Source organism: Anomaloglossus baeobatrachus, chromosome 4 (genome assembly GCF_048569485.1).
Source record: "Anomaloglossus baeobatrachus isolate aAnoBae1 chromosome 4, aAnoBae1.hap1, whole genome shotgun sequence".
In the NCBI taxonomy this organism is placed as follows: domain Eukaryota; kingdom Metazoa; phylum Chordata; class Amphibia; order Anura; family Aromobatidae; genus Anomaloglossus; species Anomaloglossus baeobatrachus.
Genome location: NC_134356.1, coordinates 589,084,560 through 589,110,265, shown reverse-complemented (window position 1 = coordinate 589,110,265; position 25,706 = coordinate 589,084,560). Strand labels below are relative to the sequence as shown.

The 25,706-nt window shown below is 48.9% G+C and overlaps 1 protein-coding gene across 2 annotated transcripts in view; it reads left to right on the top strand.

Moving 5' to 3' along the window:
- Positions 1 to 25,706, top strand: part of LOC142301860 (disintegrin and metalloproteinase domain-containing protein 9-like) — a 168,964-nt gene that overhangs the window by 113,337 nt on the left and 29,921 nt on the right. For both annotated transcript variants that reach the window (XM_075342901.1, XM_075342902.1), the window contains one exon: positions 16,055 to 16,160. In XM_075342901.1, the coding sequence (XP_075199016.1) occupies positions 16,055 to 16,160 (106 nt within the window). The remainder of the gene's footprint in view (positions 1 to 16,054; positions 16,161 to 25,706) is intronic.

Below are 25,706 nucleotides of genomic sequence, written 5' to 3'. Positions count from 1 at the left end.
ACTGGTTATGACTGGTTTGCCAGGGGATATATAGGCTGAGAGGGAGGAGCTACACCTTTTAGGTGTAGTACTTTGTGTGTCCTCCGGAGGCAGAAGCTATACACCCAAGGTTTGGGTCTCCCAAGACGGAACTATAAGAAAAAGAATTTACGGTAAGTAAACAAAATTCTCTTTTTCTTTATCGTTTCCTTTTTGGGATCGATCTCCCACTACCATCAACGGGCGGGAACGTGGAGTGTCGCCTCCACGTACCCCCTCCTGCGACGCTGGATCCTGGGCTGGACGACGGGTTCCACAGACACCGATTTTCCAAAGCCCAGGGTAGAGGCACAATTCCTCAGCCCCTCTTTGCAGGCTCTGAGTTGAATATGGCACCTGTGTGACCGGACACAGCAAGCTGACTCTGCTATTTTCATTGCCTGGACTGAAGCAGTGTTTAAGGTGAGATCCCCCCTGACTGGTTTCCCAGACAAAGGGAGAAAAGACGGTGCAGGGAAGACTCCCAGGACTGCTGAATTTACAGTATTTATTATGAGAAAGTCCCTTGCTGATTGCAAGGAGGAGAGCCCCAGGGATCCTGAACACACAGTGTTAACTTTTCTCTAGCTTGCTGGCTGGAGGAGGGGGGAAGTCCCTCGCTGTTTGCAGAAAGTCCTGCACAGATAATTTACCGGTGGCAGGGGGAGGGTCCAGGGCTCAGGGACTCACGCTGTTTATTTGCTCTGTTTATTTGCTCTAGCAGAAAAGCCGGCAGAGATATCCACCAGTGATAAGCTGTGTGCTGACTGGAGGGAGAGGGAGGAAAACTGTTAGAAGCTCCCTTTCCTCTGTTTTTTACTACCCACAGCAGGGGGAGCACACTGACTTCTTCTTCGCGCTCTTTTAGCGCTAAGCCCCGCCCCCCAGGAAAGCATGGGACGATCTCCACAGAGCTTACTCCTTCCTGAGGACAGGGCCATCGGCTGATTCTGGTGAGGTGTTTGCTTCACTTGTAGCCCTGCTGAGCATTGCTCCCCCTCCTGGCATACTCCTATTAGGAACATGCAGAATTCTAAGGGCACTAAGAGTGCTAAGGCCCACATAGTCTATTATTCAGCCTGCACTGCCTGCCACGCTGAGCTACCATGTAAACACACCTCTTCTCTCTGTGAGTCCTGTGCCCCCTATAGCCCCCCAAGACCCCCCTGCCACCACCGCCGCAACCGTCAGCCCAGAGCCTAGGGCTCCCAGCCCACCGGAATGGGCACAGTTTCTGTCCCAATCCATGGAAAAACTGTCACAGAACCTGGTGCTGGCTATGCAATGTCGTCCTCCACACCCTTCTGGGTCCCTGGACGGAACGCAGCCTGAGGATACCCCTATGGAGGATCCTTCTGAGGTAATCCGGGCACATGCTTCACCGGTTGCAGGGATCAGGAAAAGAGCACACGGCCAGGTGTTTCCAGCGGGCTCTCCCTCGGGAGCACACAGGGCAGGCTCTCCCACACGCTCCACGGCTTCTGAAGAGCTGGAGCAGGGAGAATGCTGTTTGTACCAGGAGGATTCCTTGCTTTCATCCTCCCCAGGTGATCAAACTGCAATAGACTCCCTTATAGCAGCAATCAACCAAACTCTGCATGTGGAGGATCCCCCATCCACTACCACTGACCATGCGGTCTCCTTTAAGAGGGCAAGGAAACCCCAAAAGGTTTTCGCTGATAAACCCAGAGTTTCAGGATATCCTCACAAAGCAAAGAAAGAAGCCTGACAGGTGCTTCGGTAACCGAAAACTCATGGAGTCCCGGTACCCTTTTGCCTCACCTGCCCCTAAGGGCTGGGCCGATCCGCCCTCGGTCGACCCCCCCGGTCTCCCGCCTTACCACAAAGATACTCCTGTCTTTACCCGATGATTCCTCCATCAAGGACCCGACAGACAGACTGGTGGAGCACCTCGCCCGCTCTGCTTTTGAGGCTGCAGGTTCCTCCCTCTCGCCTTCCTTTGCCTCTGTGTGGGTCGCAAAGGCGATCTCGGTCTGGGCAGAATCCCTTAACACTTCGCTTGAGGAATCCCAGTTCATTCATACCTTCACAGAGCTAACAGCTCAAATTGCTGCTGCGGCGGAGTACCTCATGCAGGCGTCCATGGACGCTGCTACCTAAGCAGCGTTTGCCGCCTCAAATACCATAGCCATCCGTAGAGCTCTCTGGCTCCGACAATGGCGAGCAGACTCTGCCTCCAAGAAGTCTCTCACAGGCCTTCCCTTTTTTCCAGACCGATTGTTTGGTGAACGTCTGGACAAGCTCATTTCTGACGCCACGGGAGGAAAGAGTACCTCCCTCCCCCAGCTGAAGTCCAGGACGTCCTTCACCAGACGTCCACAGTCCTCGTTCCGCTCCTTTCGGAACTCATTTGGTTGGTCGACATCCCGTGCTGTCCCCGCCACCAGCCGCGGACTACGCAGGGACCGACCTTCTCAGCTCTCCCTGAAACCCATTTCGTCATGGCAGCCTAGACCGAAACAGTCCAGGACTAGGGAGACTCGGCCACGACGTTTTCCCCCCTCATGACTCCTTCGGCGTCCCGGAAGACACACTCAAGGTAGGAGGTCGACTGCGGCTCTTTCAACACATCTGGGCTGCCGCCTCAGACGACAAATGGGTGCGAGACCTTGTGCCTTCCGGTTACCACATAGAATTTCGGACCCGACCCCCGAGTCGGTTCTTTCTCTCAAACCCCCCAAAGACTCGAAAACGACGCAAAGCTTTTTTCTCAGCAATACACTCGCTCCAAACAGCAGGAGTGATAATACCTGTCCCAGACGACGAGAAGTTCGGGGGTTTTTATTCCAACCTCTTTGTGGTCCCCAAAAAGGATGGGTCAGTTCGACCCATCCTGGAACTCAAACACATAAACAAACATGTGCACGTACGGAGATTCAGAATAGAGTCCCTAAGGTCCATTATTGCATCCATGGTCGAAGGGGAATTCCTCGCTTCCATAGACATCAAAGACGCGTACCTGCACATACCCATCGCCCCAGATCACCAAAAGTTCCTCCGCTTCGCAATTCAGGACTCCCACTTTCAATTCGTAGCTCTACCCTTCGGCCTTGCTACCACACCAAGGGTCTTTACCAAAGTCATGGCGGCCGCCATGAGCGTCCTTCACGCCAGGGGAGTAGTCGTTCTCCCTTACTTGGACGACCTCCTCATCAAGGACCCCTCCTTCCGCGACTGCTCAACCAGCGTACAGATCACTGTGGACACCCTATCCCGCTTAGTGTGGCTAGTGAATCTGGACAAATCATCCCCGATCCCATCACGATCCATCACCTTCCTGGGCATGTCCCTGGACACCCGTCGGGGCTTGATCCTTCTCCCTCAGGACAAGGCGATTGCTCTTCAACGAGCGGTACGCTGCCTTCTACGTCCTCCGTCTCGCTCCATTCGATTCGGCATGAAAATGCTCGGCAGGATGGTGGCGGCTATGGAAGCAGTACCCTTTGCTCAACTGCACCTCCGCCCACTGCAGCTAGCCCTTCTAGCGGCCTGGGACAAGAGCCCCTTCTCCCTGGACAGACATCTTCACCTGACGCCTTCAGTCAGGTACGCACTTTGCTGCTGGCTTCGGTCCTCATCCCTATCGAAGAGGAGAACTTTTCTCCCAGTGAACTGGCTGGTCCTGACCACGGACGCCAGCCTCCTAGGCTGGGGAGCAGTGTACCGGCACCACACTGCTCAAGGACGTTGGACGCCCCAGGAGTCTTCCCTACCCATAAACATCCTGGAACTCCGCGCGATCTTCCTCGCGCTCAGAGCGTTCTGCCCTCTGCTAGCGGGTCCTCAGATTCGAGTCCAATCGGACAATGCGACAGCTGTAACCTATATCAATCGGCAGGGGGTCACCCGCAGCAAAGCGGCTTATCTCGAGGCCCACAAGATCCCCAGCTGGGCCGAATCAACGGGATCAGTGATATCAGCGGTACACATACCGGGGGTAGAGAACTGGGCAGTAGACTTTGTAAGTCACCAAGGCCTGGCCGCCGGAGAATGGTCTCTCCACCCAGATGTGTTTCTACACATCTGCACTCGCTGGGGCACACCAGTCGTGGACCTAATGGCCTCAAGGTTGAATGCAAAAGGTACCCGCGTTCATAGCCAGGTCACGCGACCCGCAGTCCATCGGCGCGGATGCTCTAGTCTGCTCCTGGCACCACTTCTGCCTGCCTTACATATTTCCACCTCTACCCCGGGGGGAGGGGGCCCCTAGAACATGGAGGCCCTCAGAACATGGAGGGGGGAGGGTGGCTTGCAGCACATGGAGGGGGGAGGGTGGCTTGCAGCACATGGAGGGGGAGGAGGTGTAGTGGCGATGGAGAAGGGGCAGCTGATGGAGGCGGCGGCGGCCGATCGGGAACAGTGGGGGCCGATTCGGGGGCAGCAGCGGCTGAAAAAGGTGGGTGCGACGGCGGCGGGGACAGTGGTGGCGGGGACAGTGGCAAACGAGGCAGCGGGGACAGCGGTGGATCGGGAGCAGCGGCGGGGCGATCGGAGACAGCGGCGGGGCTGGCGGTGGCGATCGGAGCCGCGGCGGGGCTGGCGGTAGAGGGCGGGGCGATCGGAGACAGCGGTGGGGCTGGGGCGGGCGGGGCGATCGGAGACAGCGGTGGGGCTGGGGCTGGCGGGCGGGGCGATCGGAGACAGCGGAGGGGCTGGCGCTGGTGGGCGGGGTGATCGGAGACAGCGGCGGGGTGGGCGGTGGCGATCGGAGACAGCGGCGGAGCTGGAGCTGGCGGGCGGGGCGATCGGAGACAGCGGCGGGGCTGGCGGTAGCGATCGGAGACAGCGGCGGGGCTGGCGCTGGCGGGCGGGGCGATCGGAGACAGCGGCGGAGCTGGGGCTGGTGGGCGGGGCGATCAGAGGCAGCGGCGGGGCTGGTGGTGGCGATCGGAGACAGCGGCGGAGCTGGCGCTGGCGGGCGGGGCGATCGGAGACAGTGGCGGGGCTGGCGGTGGCGGGCGGGGCGATCGGAGACAGCGGCGGGGCTGGCGGTGGCGGGCGGAGACAGCGGCGGGGCTGGCGTTGGCGGGCGGGGCGATAGGAGACAGCGGCGGGGCTGGCAGGGCGATCAGGGACAGGGGCGGGCGGCAGGGGCAGCAACTTACCGATGGGCACCCGCAGAGACCGCTCTCCTCGGCTTTCAGGGACGGACACAGGTCACCGGCACCAGATCCACGGTGATTGGACTGATCGGTCACAAGACCGGTCTCTCCAATCAGAGCTGGGGGCGGGTGAAGCACCAATCACCCAGCTCCAGCCAATGGCCAGTGCTACAGCAGCACTGATCAGGACAGGATTTCAATGTTCCAGCCATTTTCAATGGCTGGAACATTACAGTGACTGTAATTGGCTGAGCGGCGTTCGTCAGCCAATCACAGCCTCTGTAGGTTTCGGGGAGGAGGCACCACCCCTCCTGAGGTCAGGCAGAGGTCCCCTTCTTCCCGAATCTACTGTTTAATTAAACAAATTGGACTCCCCGGGGCTCCGGGACCGCGATTTCGCCATGACCTACTGGGTACGTCATGGGTCGTTTAGTACCATGTCACCATGACGTACCCAGTACGTCAAGGGTCGTTAAGGGGTTAAGAGGCCTAGGTAACAGAAAATACCAAAAAGTGTCACCATTCTAAAAACTGCACCTCTCAAACTGCTCAAAACCACATCCAAAAAGTGTATTAACCCTTTAGGTGCTCCACTGGAACTAAAGCAATTTGGAAGGGAAAAAAATGAAAATTTTACTTTACTTTTACTTCCCATGAAAATGTTACTTTAGACCCAAATTTTGCATTTTCACAAATGTAACAAGAGAAAATGCACTGTAAAATTTGTTATGCAATTTTTCCTGAGTACACCGATACCTCACATTTGGTGGAAATCTACTGTTTGGGAGCATAGCAGGGCTCTGAAACGAAAGAACGCCATTTGAATTTTAGAGCACAAAATTGTCTGGAATAGATAGGAGACAAAATGTTACTTTTGGCAAAGCCCCAGAGGTGCCTAAACAGTGGAATATACCCACAAGTGACCCTATTTTTGAGATTAGACCCTCAAGGAATTCATCTAGCTATTTTGTGAGCACCTTGAATCCCCAGGTGCTTCACAGAATTTTATAACTTTGAGCCTTGAAAATTAAAAAATACATTTTTACCACAAATTGTTGCTTTTGCCCAACATCTTTCATTTTCACGAGAGTAACATGAGATAATGGACCATACAATTTGATGTGCAATTTCTCCTGAATATACCAATAGCCCATATGTGTTTGAAAACTATTTTTGAGGCACAGTGAAAAGTTAATAAGGGAAGGAGTGCCATTTTGAGTTTACATTTAGTTGGAATGGTTTGTGGGTGCCATATGATATTGGCAACGCCCCAGAAGTGCCATAACAGTAGAAATCCCCCACAAGTAACCCCATTTTACAAACTGCACCCATTGATGAATTTATCTAGGAGTGCAGTGAGCATATTGACAGTACAAATGTGTCACAAAATATTATACTATTAAGTGGTGAAGAAAACATAATTACGGTTTTACCACTAAAATGTTGTTTTAAACCCAGATTTTTAGTTTTCGCAAAAGTAATATGCAAAAATGTTGTGTTACACAATTTGTCCAAAATTTGGCAATACCCCACATGTGAATGTACAGTACTGTTTGGCCACCACCACAGGGCTTAGGAGGGAAGGCATGCCATTTGATTTTTGGAGCATAGATTTTCCTAGAAAGGTTTTCGGATTCCATTTGTAGAGCCCCTAATTTCCAGACCAGAAGAAATCCTCAAGTTATCAAATTTTGGAAATTGCACCTCTCTGGGAATTTATCTATGGGTGTAATGACGATTTACTCTCTGGAAAACATTCATGGAGTCAAACATAATGACTTGCAGAATTAAAAATTGCAAATAGAAACAAGACCTTGTAGTGCCCGTACATTGTGCCCTGTACATTGTAGTGCCTGTACATTGTGCCCAGTACATTGTAGTGCCTGTAAATTGTGCCCAGCTTGTGCTTCTGGAAACCTGCACTCAGTAACTTAAGTGGGTTCTCCTCGCTACAATAATGCCAAAAATGTGGATGCTCATTGTGGTTTAGGCACATATTGGGACTCAGAAGGGAGTTGGCATTTAGATTTGGGGGCGCAGATTTTGCTGAATTTCTTTTTTGAGGGAGGAAGGAGCCATAGGATTTTTCCAGAGCCTTTGTGCTACCATTAAAATGGAAGCCCCCTATACATCCATTAACAGATGACAAACCTTGGTGCGGACTTGTTTTTGTGAGTTGAGTTTGCTATTTGGAAGCAATTTGGGTACAGAACATTTTAGATCAGTACACATTTATTCTGTACTCTATGCTGAGCGCTTATATCTGTGTTTCCATCTAAATCTCAGAAATACGTGACTCTGGTGAAACCCCAAACATCCATTCAATATAATAAGGCAGCACAGTTACTTTGGACTCTTTTTGACCTCTGTTCAATGGTGTCCATCTTTTCAAAGGTGAACAAAAGTGTTGATGACCGCACTTTTGTGCATACCTAAAAAGATGTGTAAAAAGATGGACACTGGTAGATTACAGACCAGATGGGAGTTCAAAGTGACTCCTACTGCCTCATTGCAGTTAATTTTTCATTGGTAATTTTGTCTGAATCATGTTTTTCAGAGATTTACATGTGGTCCCCAATGTAAGCGCTCGGTTTAGAGCGCAAGATAAATGTGTGCAGTGCTGTACTGCAATCTTTGTGAGGCAAAATTAACAAATAAACAGAAGTTGAAGAATTGGCTTTATATATTTTTTTTACGCCGTTCACCTTGTGGTATAGGTGATTAGGCGGCTTTATTCCTCCGGTCAGTACGATACAGCAATACCAGATTTAAATAATTCCTTTAGGTCTGGCTACTATCACACTAAAAATGCTTTTATTTTTTTTATTTTTTAACAAAAAAAAGTTTTTTTCTATCACTGAATTTTGAAGGAAGGCTATAGATTTTTTATTTTTCTGCCTACAGAGTCATGTGCAAGCTTGTATTTTGTGGGATGAATTAGAGTTTTTATTGGTACCATTTTGGGCCACATAATATTTTTTTCATCGCTTACTATTCCGCTTTCTGTGAGGCAGAATCAAGATGAAACAGCAATTCAGGATTTTTTTTTATGCTGTTAACCATGTCGTGTTGATAGTTGAAAGTGATAGGACAGTTTTATTCTTCAGATTAGTACAAATACAATCATACCAAATTTATATATTTTTTTTATGCTTTGACACTTTTACACCATAAAAAGTATTTTATAGAAAAAAAAGTTTTTGCAATGCTGTATTCTGAGAGCTTTAGATTTTTTTTTTATTTTTTTCGCTGTCTGAGCTGTATGGTAGGTTGTTTTTTGTGTGACAAAATGACATTTTCAGCTTTACCATTTTTATTTATATATGACTTTTTTATGAAAAGACAGTTTTTTGTTATGTTTTTATTTTTTTTGGTGTTGATTGAAGGGCTTAACTAATGTGTACTTTATTTGTTTTATATACATATATACACTACAGTTCAAAAGTTTAGGGTCACTTAGATGTTTCCTTATTTTTGAAAGGAAAGCACATTTTTTTTCAATGAAGCTAACATTAAATTAAACAGAAATACACTCTATACATTGTTAATGTGATAAATGACTATTCTAGCTTCAAACGTCTGGTTTTTAATGCAATATCTACATAGTTGTATAGAGGCCCATTTCCAACAACCACCACTCCAGTGTTCTAATGGTACATTGTGTTTGCTAACTGTGTTAGAAGGCTAATGGATGTTTAGAAATCCCTTGAAAACCATTGTGCAAGTATGTTAGCACAGCTGGAAACAGTTTTGCTGATTAGAGAAGCTATAAGCGTATGTGCACACGTTGCGTTCTGTGCAGTGCGGAAAAGAACGCACCCTCTGGCAGACTGGACACTGCGTAAAAAAAGACATCCACAACGAATGCACTTTGGATGCATTTTCCATGCGTTTTGGATGCATTTTTGACAGTGCATTGCCCCGGCAATTCAGCTCTTTATTTACAGCAGACACAGTCACGCAATGAGAATGAACTCAGATGAACTTCACCCGACTTCATTAACATCCCGCGGCTCTGTCTGTGTGTCGCATCCTGATTAGCGGTCACCCGTGAAGGACTCACCGTTGACCGCTAATCCCCTGAGTGACTGAAGTGAGCAGCGCAATCAGCGCTGATGTCACTCAGGTTACCCGCGGCCATCGCTGTATCCTCCACCCGAGACCGCAACTCACCTGTGACGTCATCGCTGATCGCGTAGCTCACGTCAGTCAATCGGGCGACTTGCTGTCACAGTTAGAGGATCCAGCGGTGGCCGCGGATAACCTGACTGACGTCATCGCTGATCGTGCGGCTCACTTCAGTTGCTGCGTGGAGCTGACAGAGAGCGGTCATGGTCTGTGGCCGGTCTTGTCAGCTTCATGTAGCAGAGCTGGATGCATCGCAGGACCTCGTGTGGATTACGTCGGACCTAGAGGGGTATTTGGGGATTAATAAAGTTGTGAAAGAGGGTGGTTTTTTTTTGTCTTTTATTCCAAATAAAGGATTTTTTTGGGTGTATGTGTTTATTATCTTACAGGTTAATCATGGAAGGTATCTCGGGGAGACGCCTGCCATGATTTACTTAAGACTTAATGGCAGCTATGGGCTGCTGCCATTAACTCCTTATTATCCTTAGTACTCCGATTGCCACCGCACCAGGGCAATTCGGGATGAGCCAGGTAGAGTCCCGGGACTGTCGCATCTAATGTATGCATCAATGCGAGGTGGCTGCTGGCTGATATTGTTAGGATGGAGGGCTCCCCATAACGTGGAGCTCCCCATCCTGAGAATACCAGCCTTCAGCCATGTGGCTTTACCCTGGCTGGTATCAAAATTGGGTGGGTCCGCATGTCGTTTTTCTTTAATTATTTATTTATTTATTTTACTGCATGATATAGACCCGCCCACCGGCGGCTGTGATTGGTTGCAGTGAGAAAGCTGTCAATCAGCGTGTGGGCGTGTCTGACTGCAACCAATCATTGGCACCGGTGGGCAGGGAAAGCAGTGAATACGAGATGGAATAATGAGCGGCCGGCATTTTCAAAAGAGGAAAAGCCAACGGAGCTTTGTGACAGCCGTGCAGTGCCGCGCCAGTGATAGGTGAGTATGAGAGAGGGGGAGAGACCGAGTGACGGACAGAGACAGACAGAGCGACCAACTGACAGAGAAATAGACCGACTGACAGACAGAGGGAGATTGACCGACATCCACAGAGAGAGACTGAAAAGACCAGCGTTTTGTTTGTCAAAAAAGCATGCGGAACGCAACAAAAAAAATGCAGTCCACGTGCATTTTGGTTGCGTTTTGACCCACATCATTGATTTCAATGGGTGGAGAACGCAGCTACAACGCACAAAAGAAGTGACATGCTGCTTTTTTTTCCGCAGCGATTTTTGGCATCCAAAACGCTGCGTTTCAAAACGCAGCTTGTGCATTGAATTTTCAGACTTCTCATAGACTTTGCTGGGGAAACAGGACGCATGCAATTTGACACTGAAACGCTGCAGTTCAAAGCGCAGCGTTAACGCGGGAAAAAACGCAACGTGCCCACATAACCTAAAACTGACCTTCCTTTGAGCTAGTTGGGAATCTGGAGCATTACATTTGTTAGTTCCATTAAACTCTCAAAATGGCCAGAAAAAGATAACTTTCATGTGAAACTCGACAGTCTATTATTGTTCTTAGAAATTAAGGATATTCCATGAGAGAAATTGCCAAGAAACTGAAGATTTCCTACAACAGTGTGTACTACTCCCTTCAGAGGAGAGCAGAAACAGGCTGTAACCAGAGTAGAAAGAGAAGTGTGAGGCCGCGCTGCACAACTGAGCAACAAGACAAGTACATTAGAGTCTCTAGTTTGTGAAATCGACGCCTCAGAGGTCCTCAACTAGCAGCTTCATTAAATAGTATCTGCAAAACGCAAGTGTCAAAGTCTACAGTGAAGAGGCGACTCCGGGGTGCTGGCCTTCAGGGCAGAGTGACAAAGAAAAAGCCATATCTGAGACTGGCTAATAAAAGGAAAAGATGAATATGAACAAAAGAACACAGACATTGGACAGAGGAAGATTGGAAAAAAGTGTTATGGACAGACAAATCGAAGTTTGAGGTGTTTGGATCACACAGAAGAATATTTTTGAGACACAGAACAACTGAAAAGATGCTGGAAGAGTGCCTGACACCATCTGTCAAGCATGGTGGAGGTAATGTGATGGTCTGGGGTTGCTTTGGTGCTGGTAAAGTGGGAGATTTGTACAATGTAAAAGGGATTTTGGATAAGGAAGGCTATCACTCCATTTTGCAATGCCATGCCATACCCTGTGGACAGCGCTTGATTGGAGCTAATTTCATCCTACAACAGGACAATCACCCAAAGCACACCTCCAAATTGTACAGGAACTATTTAGGGAAGAAGCAGGCAGCTGGTATTCTATCTGTAATGGAGTGGCCAGCCCTGTCTCCAGATCTCAGCCCTATTGAGCTTTTGTGGGAGCAGCTTGACTGTATGGTACGCAAAAAGTGGCCATCACGCCAATCCAACTTGTGGGGGGGGGTAAGCATGGGGGGAAATATCTCCAGATTACCTCAGCAAATTTAACAGCTAGAATGCCAAAGGTCGGCAAAGCTGGAATTGCTGCAAAGGCGCATTCTGTGACTCAAGCAAAGTTTGAAAGAGAAAATTATTTCAAGTAAAAATCATTATTTCTAACCTAGTCAATGTCTGGACTATATGCACAGGCCTGCTCCACATGGCTAACAGAGCTTCTGCTGCCAGCACAGCTTTTGCTGCCAGGACAGGCCCCACCACTGCCAGGACAGACTCCACCGCTGCCAGGGCAGACCCCAGCAGCACCGCCCCTGCCTCCTGTGACTCCACTCGACCACCTCTGCCGACCCCCTCCGGTAAGGCCGGTTTCACACATCCGGCTTTTCGCCGGTTTGCCGGATACGGCACACGCCAGTACACTGTATACAGTATAATGGCAGCGCGACAAGTGCCGGTCACATGGTGTCATGTGACCGGAGCATATGACCCGGAGGTTGCGGCGCTGACATTGTACTGTATACAGTGTACTGGCGTGTGCCGTATCCGGCAAACTGGTGAAAAGCCGGATGTGTAAAACCGGCCTAAGACAACACCGGAGTATAAGACGGACTTCATTTTTTATTTTTTACCTTTTTTACCTCTAAATTTGGGGTGCGTCTTACAATCCGGTGCGTCTTCTAAAATGAAAAATATGGTGTGTGTGTGTATATATAAAATATTGCGCCCCTGGGCTTTAGGCGCCACAGGGTATTACACCACTTTTCAGGGGTAATATCTATCCTGGATCAGGAGGGGGTTAACCTGCCGGTGCCTTTACAAAACGCAAATACAACAGTAAGGTGCTTACTCACCGGGGGTTAGACTAGGGCAGACATGGTAATTAGCCATCACAAAGCATGGGACTTTCCCAGTCACTAGGACAACCACCGGGGGCGGGCACCACATGGGGTAGAAGTAGACGCAACCATCACACTTAGACAGAACCTTCCTGGGCACAGCTTGGGATCACACATAGCACTGACAACTGGAGTTAGTGTTTCTTTCTCTTCGTGGGCCCATGGCTTCGGGTTCCAGATAGCAACCGAGGGACACCTCACTAAAAAACTTTCACGGGCACCGGCGGTGACCGCCGACTATCTGGGATCGGCTGGAACCCAGAGGTTGGTACTCTGGGGCAGCGCCTGAACTACTTGTGAGTAAAATACCTGGAACTGCAGCCCCTCCTCTGCCTCTCCTTTACCAGGGCTGTTGCACAGCGCTGCAGCGCCAACGGGGACTACCACCAACCCCGTCCGTCCTCCATCATCCTCCCCGGGGTAATCCTGCTCCGCCTGTGGGGAGCGACATCATCTTGGCTGCGACCTTCACCATCAGCCCCGGAGAGTAGCACCCGCAGCTGCGGCCCATCCCTGGCCGCGTACCACAGGTGGCATCACGATCATCTAAAAGACTTTCCTAACCGTCACTACCAACTCCATCCTCCATCCTGCCTCAACGCCACCCTCTAACCCTCCTTCCTGTACGCCTCGGGGCAACAGAACCGGGCCAGGCCAGCCTGTGATGATGCAGAGGATCTGCACCCCCGGCCCGGCAACGATTAGGTTAAAACACCAGCCCTGTGGGGCGCTACACATATAACTATATTTATTCATTTATATAGTGGTATTAACTCCACAGCGCTTTACATACATTGGCAACACTGTCCCCATTGGGGCTGACAATCTAAATTCCCTATCAGTATGTTTTTGGAGTGTGGGAGGAAACCGGAGAACCCAGAGGAAACCCACGCAAACATGTCAAGAACACACAAACTCCTTGTAGATGTTGTCCTTAGTGGAACTTGAACCCAGGACCCCAGCGCTGCAAAGCAACAGTGCTAACCACTGAGCCACCGTGCTGATATATATATATATATAGTAATAGTATATATTATCTAGTTCTCTCTATCCATATAAATATAAACACACACGGTCATAGTTATCTTAAAAAGTGAATTTATATAAATCATAACTAATTAATCTCTTGATATCAGCTGCACATGCTAGTCTTATCATGCTTGCATCAATTTAAAGCGGGTGTCCAGGCTTTGGACAAAAATCTGCAGTCTCTTTATATGACTGTAGAGTGCTGAATCATCACAGCATGCAGTCGGGTGGTCATACAGTTAGGTCCAGAAATATTTGGACAGTGACACAATTTTCGCGAGTTGGGCTCTGCATGCCACCACATTGGATTTGAAATGAAACCTCTACAACAGAATTCAAGTGCAGATTGTAACGTTTAATTTGAAGGTTTGAACAAAAATATCTGATAGAAATTGTAGGAATTGTACACATTTCTTTACAAACACTCCACATTTTAGGAGGTCAAAAGTAATTGGACAAATAAACCAAACCCAAACAAAATATTTTTATTTTCAATATTTTGTTGCGAATCCTTTGGAGGCAATCACTGCCTTAAGTCTGGAACCCATGAACATCACCAAACGCTGGGTTTCTTCCTTCTTAATGCTTTGCCAGGCCTTTACAGCCGCAGCCTTCAGGTCTTGCTTGTTTGTGGGTCTTTCCATCTTAAGTCTGGATTTGAGCAAGTGAAATGCATGCTCAATTGGGTTAAGATCTGGTGATTGACTTGGCCATTGCAGAATGTTCCACTTTTTTGCACTCATGAACTCCTGGGTAGCTTTGGCTGTATTCTTGGGGTCATTGTCCATCTGTACTATGAAGCGCCGTCCGATCAACTTTGCGGCATTTGGCTGAATCTGGGCTGAAAGTATATCCCGGTACACTTCAGAATTCATCCGGCTACTCTTGTCTGCTGTTATGTCATCAATAAACACAAGTGACCCAGTGCCATTGAAAGCCATGCATGCCCATGCCATCACGTTGCCTCCACCATGTTTTACAGAGGATGTGGTGTGCCTTGGATCATGTGCCGTTCCCTTTCTTCTCCAAACTTTTTTTCTTCCCATCATTCTGGTACAGGTTGATCTTTGTCTCATCTGTCCATAGAATACTGTTCCAGAACTGAGCTGGCTTCATGAGGTGTTTTTCAGCAAATTTAACTCTGGCCTGTCTATTTTTGGAATTGATGAATGGTTTGCATCTAGATGTAAACCCTTTGTATTTACTTTCATGGAGTCTTCTCTTTACTGTTGACTTAGAGACAGATACACCTGCTTCACTGAGAGTGTTCTGGACTTCAGTTGATGTTGTGAATGGGCTCTTCTTCACCAAAGAAAGTATGCGGCGATCATCCACCACTGTTGTCATCCGTGGACGCCCAGGCCTTTTTGAGTTCCCAAGCTCACCAGTCAATTCCTTTTTTCTCAGAATGTACCCGACTGTTGATTTTGCTACTCCAAGCATGTCTGCTATCTCTCTGATGGATTTTTTCTTTTTTTTCAGCCTCAGGATGTTCTGCTTCACCTCAATTGAGAGTCCCTTAGACCGCATGTTGTCTGGTCACAGCAACAGCTTCCAAATGCAAAACCACACACTTGTAATCAACCCCAGACCTTTTAACTACTTCATTGATTACAGGTTAACGAGGGAGACGCCTTCAGAGTTAATTGCAGCCCTTAGGGTTCCTTGTCCAATTACTTTTGGTCCCTTGAAAAAGAGGAGGCTATGCATTACAGAGCTATGATTCCTAAACCCTTTCTCCGATTTGGATGTGAAAACTCTCATATTGCAGCTGGGAGTGTGCACTTTCAGCCCATATTATATATATAATTGTATTTCTGAACATGTTTTTGTAAACAGCTAAAATAACAAAACTTGTGTCACTGTCCAAATATTTCTGGACCTAACTGTATGACCACATGTGTGGGATTTGCAAACTTGTGGTCAAGTGCTGACTAGATGTGACATTAATTGAGATAAATAATCTGAGTCTCATTGGCACGTGACCAAACGTCTGCAAATCACATATACGTGGCCACACGACTGCCTGCTCGCTCTGGAAATACATAAATAGAGATAAAGATAATGATATCCATGAGATACAAACTGTCCTCTTGGCATTCATATTGACAAATGTCCAAGCATCTCATACATTTGTGACAAATCCACAAATGTCTCCTCAGCTATTTCAGGAACTCCTAGAGTAGTGAATGTGTAGACTTCTCTATTCACAGCATCTTGAGACGGGGTCCGGCTCTGTTCCATTCATGGCACCTGCATCTATCAGACATATCCCATAGACCATAGATATCTCAGATGGATATACACATTTAATTTAGGCTGCTAACAGCATAAATGAATGTGCTGCCTTTATTGTTTGCTTAGCCCAATTTGGGTAAGACTTTTTGCTAAAATTTCTGGATATTATCGAATTAGAGGTCCAAAAAAATTACTGTTTCTTTTTCTTCCTTTTGTTTATTTTCAGCTTCAAGAAATGCAGACTTAGAATGCTATGAAGTGCTAAATGTCAAAGGAGATAGATTTGGAAATTGTGGAGGAGTCAAAGGATTTTATGGAAGTTGTCAGCCGCAGTAAGTCATGACCATTGGTAACTTTTTTTTATTACATTTGCCTTTTCAAGAAAGGAATATCAAATAATTGATGGGTAAATAAAGGGATGTTCCCATCCTAGAAATTTTAGACTCACCCACAATACCTTCAATTATTGTGAGAGCCACCAATTGATGACCCTTTAAATACTGGTGAGTATGTTCTCCAATTTACTGAATAGAACAACAGGAGAGTGGTGGAACTCTTGATGGAGAACATGACATAACTAGCGTTTAGCAAAAAAAATTAAAAGACTCTAGTCCTCTGGCCAAGTCATTAGTATGTGACCCCATTAGCCTGGGTTCACACAACCATATTTTGCCATCAGAGAAAAATGGTCCAATTACGCTAATCAGACTCTGATCCAAGTTTGATTGGCGTGTGATGACATCCGAGTGCGGTCTGATTATTGTCATGGACCCATAGACTTGAATGGCCGAGTACCATCTGATTCTAGGAGGCAAACTGTGCATGCTGCAATTGTTTTCCTCAGATCACTTGGTCGAAGACAAAAATTGGATATATGCAACTGCCTCATTGAATAACATTGGTCTGTTTGCGATGTGATATTTTTTGGATAGCACTCAGACTGAAAATACGGTCATCTGCACGAGCCCTTAAGAGGGCTGCCAAAGACTAATAACATGGTCGCTGGACCAGGGTCTGCAAAACTGTTTGGTCAGCTAGAAAAGGGACATATTTATAATAAGAAATAGAAACGTAATAAGTAACAGTATAGAAACTGTGGCTTAAAGCCTTTTGAACATATTAACCCCTTCACGACCTTGGACGGAAAGATCCGTCATGGTGCCCTGGTACTTAAAGACCCATGACGGATCTATCCGTCAGGGTGAAATCGCGGCACCGGAGCCCCGGTGACTGCGATCGGTTCACACAAACCGCAGATTCGGGAAGGAGGGGACCTGTGCCTGACCTCAGGAGGGGTGGTGCCTCCTCCTCGGACCTACGGAGGCTGTGATTGGCTGAGCGGCGTTCGTCAGCCAATCACAGCTACTGTAATGTTTCAACCATTGAAAGTGGTTGAAACATTGAAATCCAGCCATGGTCAGTGCAGCTGTACCACTGGCCATTGGCTGGAGCTGGGTGACCTCAGCTGGATCACCCTCCCCCTGCTCCAGTAGCTCTGATTAGAGAAACCGGCCTTGTGACCGATCTCTCCAATCACCGTGGATCTGTTGCCGGTGACCGCCCCCTCACCTTCACTTGTCAGTCCTGAGCACGCCAGTACAGTGAGTGTATACAGTGCAATGGCAGGGCGACAAGCTCCGGTCCCATGCTGTTATGCGACCGGAGCATGGGACCCGGAAGTTGCTGTGCTGCCATAGTACTATATCATACCGACGAAAAGCCTCCCGATCCACCGCCGCCGCCGCCCTCCTCCATCTGCCACCGCTCTTCCCGATCTGCTGCCCGCACTCCCACCTCTCACCCCCGTGATCGGCTGCCCGCCCCCTCCCCCTCGTGATCGGCTGCCCGCCCCCTCCCCCTCACCCCTGTGATGTACTCCCTGCTCCCCCAACCTGTCACCCCCGTGATGTGCGCTCCCTCACCTGTCACCCCCGTGATGTGCGCTCCCTCACCTGTCACCCCCGTGATGTGCGCTCCCTCACCTGTCACCCCCGTGATGTGCGCTCCCTCACCTGTCACCCCCGTGATGTGCGCTCCCTCACCTGTCACCCACATGATGTGCGCTCCCTCACCTGTCACCCCCGTGATGTGCGCTCCCTCACCTGTCACCCCCGTGATGTGCGCTTCCTCACCTGTCACCCCCGTGATGTGCGCTCCCTCACCTGTCACCCCCGTGATGTGCGCTCCCTCACCTGTCACCCCCGTGATGTGCGCTCCCTCACCTGTCACCCCCGTGATGTGCGCTCCCTCACCTGTCACCCCCGTGATGTGTGCTCCCTCACCTGTCACCCCCGTGATGTGCGCTCCTTCACCTGTCACCCCCGTGATGTGCGCTCCCTCACCTGTCACCCCTGTGATGTGCGCTCCCTCACCTGTCACCCCCGTCATGTGCGCTCCCTCACCTGTCACCCTCGTGATGTGTGCTCCCTCACCTGTTTTCACCTGTCACCTCCGTGATGTGTGCTCCCTCACCTGTTTTCACCTGTCACCCCCGTGATGTGTGCTCCATCACCTGTCACCCTGGTGATGTGTGCTCCCTCACCTGTCACCCGTGATCTGCTGTCCGCTCTCCCCCCACCTCTCACCCCCGTGATCTGTGCTCTGCTCACCTGTCACCCCCGTGATCTGCTGCCCGCTCTCTGCTCACCTGTCACCCCCGTGATCTGCGCTCCCTTTCCCACCTCTCACTCTCCCCGATCTGCTGCCTCCTTCATCTCCTGTGATCCTGTTGCCTAGAACCATCCTGTAAGGCAACTATCCCCAATCTCACCTCCCACTCCCACTCCCCTTCCCCCCCATCCACCCCTTCACCCCATCCTCCGCCGCTCCTGCATCCACTGCGCCCTCTCCTATCCGCCGCCACCCTATCCCAGCCGCCGCCGTCACACATTCACAGATGCTCCCTTTATATGCCACTGTTCCCCCATCTGCTGCCCCCCCATCTGCTGCCCCCCCATCTGCTGCCCTTCCATCTGCCGCCCCCCCATCTGCCACTGTTCTGATCCATCCTGTAAGTATTATTCGTGGCTCTTTTCTAACTATCCCCAATCGCATCTCCCACTCCCTCTCCCCCCCCCTCCTCCCCAACCTGCTTGCCGCCAAGTGCTGATCAGCTACGTGATTGGCTGATCAGGTACGTAATTGTTGCTCGAGTTTTTGCTTTTTTTTGTGCACCCCAAATAAAAAAAAAAAGACAAAATTTGAACAATTAGGTACCTGATCAGCAATCGTCCTGCAGTCGTACTCTACTTTGGACAGGACTTCTTTTTTCCATCCCACCTAGTCCCCCCCCTTTTTGCAGAACATCGGTGCATGCGCCCTGATTTTTTTTTTTATGCCATGGGGTCTAGTTTTCAAAATGGGGTCACATGTGGGGGAGCTCCACTGTTTCGGCACCTCAGGGGGTCTCCAAACACAACATAGAATACGCTAATTATTCCAGACAATTTTGCGTTTGAAAAGTCAAATGACGTTCCTTCCATTCCGAGCCCTGCTGTGCGCCCAAACATTTGATTTCCACCACATATGAGGTACCTGTGTACTCAGGAGAAATTGCACCATACATTTTATGGTGCAATTTTTCCTGATACCCTTGTGAAAAAAATCTACCTAGTTGAAGTAACAATTTTGTGGTAAAAAAATTTTTTTTATTTTCACGGCTCAACTTTATTAACTTTTGTGAAGCCCCCAGAGGTTTAAAGTGCTCAATAAACATCTAGATAAATTCCATGAGGGGTCTAGTTTCCAAAAAGGGGTCACATGTGTATGAGCTCCACTGTTTCGGCACCTCAGGGGCTCTCCAAACGCAACATGGTGCGGCTAACGATTCCAGCTAATTTTCTGTTCAAAAAGTTAAATGAGGGGGTGTGGCCTGCACGCTGATGGCACTGGTCACCTAGAAGCTGAGCTCCAGCCACAGTGACTCAGAAACAGCTCAGAACAGCTCACCAGAGACTCCAAATTCTCCCTGTTCGGTGGGTAATCACAGAGATAACCCCCTGGAGCTAGATATGACAAAGGGAAAGTCCCAAAAGAGGCCTTCTCCAGCAAAAGTGACAGATTTCTTTATCAATGCTGGAAGAGATAAGATGGCTGCTTCCTCCTCCACTGTTTCAACACAATCATCCAGGAGAGGCTCCAGGGCTGCTACAGACTTTGACACTGATAATGCTGACATTCCACTTACCAAGCACACAATGCAGAGGCTTCTCAGTGCCCTCCGGGCCTCACTGCAAGAGGACTGGAAAGGCATGGTAGCTGAGCTGTGTGCAGATATTACAGCCATAGGAGCCCGCACCTCCCACATTGAAACAAAGATGGAGGAGCTCACAAGATCCCATAACAGCCTCATAGATGCCAATGCAGATTTGGAAGAGCAAGTACAGGGTCTGCAAACTAAAATCCTGGATCTGGAGGACCGATCTCGCCGAAACAATATAAGAATAAGAGGGATTCCAGAGGTTATACCAGACGGAGAATTGCAGAGCTTCTTGGTATCCTTGCTGCAGGAGGCCTTGCCAGATCTGGGCCCAAATGATTTCATAATAGACAGGATTCACAGAGTCCCAAAACCAAAATTTCTTAACGCTGAGGCCCCTCGGGATACCTTAGCTCGCCTGCATTTCTACAAAACCAAGGAGGCCCTGCTACAAGCTCTGAGGAAGAAGCCATCCCTGCCTGAGAAATTCCGCCTTATATCCATTTTTCCTGATCTGTCGGCTGGAACTCTGGCAAAACGGAGAGAATTTGCTCCTTACACCAAGATCTTAAGAGATGAAGCTATCGCCTACAGATGGGGCTTCCCTGTCAAAATCCTGATCACCCGGGCAGGGAACACTCGCCAAACCAGCTGGCTAGGCTCCTCTCTTCGTGGAACTTGATGAATCTCCCAGACAGATCTCCGATAGCCGCAGGGCCATCCCGCAGGGAGAAAATTATTGAAGAGTGGTCCGTAGCATGAGTTATCTAATATTCCGAGTCGTGGTTGTGACTTAGTTATTTTTCTTGAAGGCCCTCTGGATATGGTTCATCCAGGTCCTTCTGGCCCCCAGGGCGGCAATCTCCTATCATGCCGCTGGTCCTTTTTTGGACTTTTTTTTTCCTTTTGGACAAATGTTTGTTATGTGTGTTATGTTCTACCTAACCTTCCTTTCCCTCCTTGTAGTCTTAGCCAAGAGACTCTAATTCTAGCATAATGGTGTTAAACTGTATGTCTATAAATGTAAAAGGTCTAAATTCGCCAGCTAAGAGGTCTATGTTCTGGCGGGAAGTGTCAAGATCAAAATGTGATGTGATTTGCGGACAGGAATCACATCTTCTCCAAAATGACACGTATCGGCTGAATAATCCTAAATTCCCATTTATTATGCATGCATGTGGTCAAAAAAAAGGCGGGTGTATTTATTTGTGTAAAAAATACTGTCTCTTTCACTATGCTAGCCCAGCACTCAGATCCTGACGGCAGATATGCTATTCTAAATTGCTCCATAAATGGGTGCAGGTATACTATTGCATCTGTATATGCCCCCAATACTGGCCAGATCTGTTTCTTGCGCAAATTCCTGATTAAACTCTCAGCAGTCACGGGAGGTAAGCAAATAATTTGCGGAGACTACAATATGTTAATGTCAAGCTCCTTGGACAGTTTGAATGCTGCTGTACAGAGAAAAGAGATGAGAGTAGTAGTCTCAGAATGGCACCTTCATGATATATGGAGATACCATCCAGCAAATGAAAGAGACTACACATACCGTATTTTTCGCTTTATAAGACGCACCTGATTATAAGACGCACCCCCAAATTTGGTGAAGGAATAGAGAATTTTTTAATAAATGGGGTCCGTCTTATAATGCCAGTGTCCGTCTAACAAATAATATAGGGTATATGTCCCTCATAGCCCCCTCATCCTAAAATTAGCCCCCTTAATCTGGATATGGCCACCTTATATTGAACACGTACCCCAGTGATGCCACATTTCCCCTATGGCTGGCACACATCCTCTATGGCTGGCAGACAGGGCCACTGTGGCAGGCAGACAGGGCCACTGTGGCAGGCAGACAGGGCCACTGTGGCAGGCAGACAGGGCCACTGTGGCAGGCAGACAGGGCCACTGTGGCAGGCAGACAGGGCCACATCACCCTCTGTGGCAGGCAGACAGGGCCACATCACCCTCTGTGGCAGGCAGACAGGGCCACATCACCCTCTGTGGCAGGCAGACAGGGCCACATCACCCTCTGTGGCAGGCAGACAGGGCCACATCACCCTCTGTGGCAGGCAGACAGGGCCACATCACCCTCTGTGGCAGGCAGACAGGGCCACATCACCCTCTGTGGCAGGCAGACAGGGCCACATCACCCTCTGTGGCAGGCAGACAGGGCCACATCACCCTCTGTGGCAGGCAGACAGGGCCACATCACCCTCTGTGGCAGGCAGACAGGGCCACATCACCCTCTGTGGCAGGCAGACAGGGCCACATCACCCTCTGTGGCAGGCAGACAGGGCCACATCAGCCTCTGTGGCAGGCAGACAGGGCCACATCAGCCTCTGTGGCAGGCAGACAGGGCCACATCAGCCTCTGTGGCAGGCAGACAGGGCCACATCAGCCTCTGTGGCAGGCAGACAGGGCCACATCAGCCTCTGTGGCAGGCAGACAGGGCCACATCAGCCTCTGTGGCAGGCAGGCAGGGCCACATCACCCTCTGTGGCAGGCAGGCAGGGCCACATCAGCCTCTGTGGCAGGCAGGCAGGGCCACATCAGCCTCTGTGGCAGGCAGACAGGGCCACATCAGCCTCTGTGGCAGGCAGACAGGGCCACATCACCCTCTGTGGCAGGCAGACAGGGCCACATCACCCTCTGTGGCAGGCAGGCAGGGCCACATCACCCTCTGTGGCAGGCAGGCAGGGCCACATCAGCCTCTGTGGCAGGCAGGCAGGGCCACATCAGCCTCTCTGGCAGGCAGGCAGGGCCACATCAGCCTCTGTGGCATATCGCCCCCATGTTGCTGCTTTTAGTAAAATAAACTCTTTCCTTGCCTTCTGCAGCACAGTCCTGTCTCTGTCTCCCTCCTCGGGGTTGAACTCCTCCTGTCTCCTGCACTTCCTACTTCCTGGTTCTAGTGCAGGTCATGTGATCGGCACGGCAGAGAGAGATATCTCTGCATGTCTAATCACAGCCAGCAGGAGGGAGACCGGGCAGATGCTGGAGGAGGTGAGTAAAGAGTTTATTATTTTACTACAGCAGCAGCACGGGAGGCTATATCTAACACAGGGGGAGGGGGAATCCTGTGCAATCAAAGGTAAGCACAGGCAGATAATATGCACAGCTCTCTCAGCCCATCAGCGCGATGCAGTTTCAGCACCACGCTTCTGATGGACAGCGGCTGTGCATATTATATGAGCGGGAGAGCAGGAGATCAAAGGCTGCCGCTCCCAGCTCCAAGCAGTCCCCAGCACGCTCCAGAGCTGCCTGCACCTCCACTGGACTCTGTGTATATATATATATATACACCCCCCCCGTATATTCGGATTATAAGACGCACCCCCTACTTTACCCCAAAATTTGGGGGAAGAAAAGTGCGTCTTATAAAGCGAAAAATACGGTACTTCTCACCTCGGTTCCTCTCCTACAGCCGATTGGACTATTTTCTGGTAGATAGTACACTTATTACAGACTGTTCAGATTCTAAAATTGGAATAATATCATGGTCGGATCATGCCCCCATTTATTTGACTATTCGAGAGCAAGATCGCTCGCCTATATTTGACCGGTGGCGAATGAATGATTCCCTTCTAGCTTCCAAACAAGTAGCTGAGGAACTAAGATCTGACCTCAACGAATTTTTCAAATTTAATGATAATAATGAAGTAAAAGAGGAGTCATTGTGGTCCTCTCACAAAGCTTATATTAGGGGGTCATTCATAAAAATCGCCACTAGGGAGAAAAAAAGACGCCAGGCAGCTTCCAAAGCTATCCTAAACCAAATCAATTTCCTTGACTCTCTTAATAAATCCTCCCCAAGTCCCTCTGTTTCGAACGATCTCAGAAAACTAAGACTACAGCTCCGCCAATTGCTCTTGGTGGACTATGAGAAACATTTGAGAGCTTTTAAGTTAAAATTTTATGCCATGGGTGACAGGGCAGGAGCCTTATTAGCCAGGAGAGTCAAAAAAAGAGAAGTACAAAACAAAATAGAGTTCCTTATATCAGGCCCTCATTCAAAAATTCGCAACCCAACAGAAATCGCCAATGCATTTGCTGACTTTTACCAATCACTATACAACCTTAAAGATAACCTCACCGCCCCAAAGCCCTCCCAAGACACAATTAGTTCCTTTTTAAATAGCATTAACCTCCTCCGGTTATCCACAGATCAGCTAAAATTGCTCAATGTGCCCTTCTCTATACAAGAAGTTCGCCAGGCAATTAATTCGGCAAAAAGAAACTCAGCTCCTGGCCCAGACGGGCTCACTAACACATATTATAAACAATTCACTAACATTCTGTCCCCATTTATCCTGAGAATCTTCTCCTCTTGGCAAGAATCAGCAGCTATCTCACCAAGTAATCTTGAAGCCATAATAACTACCTTACCTAAACCGGGAAAACCCCCAGTAACCCCCGGAAACTTTAGGCCCATATCCCTTTTGAATTGCAATGTAAAATTGTATGCAAAAATTATTTCGGCCAGGATTCATAAAATTCTCCCGAAACTAATTGCTCCAGATCAGGTGGGGTTTGTGGCGGGCAGACAGGCGAAGGATGGAACAAGAAGGATGCTGGACCTGATCGCGCTAGTTGAGAAAAGGAAAACCCCCAGTGTGCTCCTGTCCTTAGATGCAGAAAAAGCATTCGACAGGGTGCACTGGGGTTACCTGAAATCGGTACTAGATAAGTTTGGATTTGAAGGCCCTATTTTATCTGCTATAATGGTGCTTTATTCTAGTCCCAATGCTAAGGTATTGGTGTCCGGGTTTATGTCGCGGAGCTTTGAAATCACCAATGGGTCACGTCAAGGATGCCCCCTCTCCACTATCATTTATGCTCTCACCATTGAACCCTTGGCCCAGGCCATTCGTGAGTGTCCGCAGATTTCGGGAGTGAAAGCGGGCAAGATGGATCATGTGATCAGCTTATATGCAGATGATGTCATCCTATCGTGTACCAATGTGGTGGTGTCCCTGAAGCATATAATGGAGATTTTGACCTCTTTTTCACAAATCTCGTACTACAAACTAAACGTTAATAAATCCCTCATTTTTCCGCTTTTCCTGCCTCCCGCTACCAAAACCACCTTATCTCAGTTATACCCCTTTAAGTGGGAAAAGGATGGCATCCCTTACCTGGGTATAATACTGGCCCCACTTAAAACCATAATTCAAAAAAATATGATAGCTCTACATAATTCACTAGAAAATTAACTTGCCCGCCTCACTCTGCTTCCCCTGTCCTGGATGGCAAGAATGCAGACTTTCAAAATGATATGTCTCCCAAAAATCATCTACCTCCTGAGATGCCTCCCCTTGGCAATCCCACACCGCCATCTATCTAAAATCCATTCACTAATGGGAAAATTCATTTGGGCTGGGAAAAAAACAAGAATAGCCCTGCGCTGTATGCATGCACCGTTGAATGGCGGAGGCATGGGTATCCCAAACATTCTAACATATCATAGAGCTGCCATTTTGGAGGCGGCCCGTGACTGGTGGAAAAACGAACTAGACCAGAGATGGTTGCAGATCGAACATTCCTCAATCAATTGTCACACCCCTAAACAGTTCATTGAATCATTAATTCTAGCCCCCTCTTCCCATGGTGATCTTCTTCCCACAACAGCAACACTGAAGAAAAATTGGAGCGAGTGGAGTGGAGTGGAACAGTG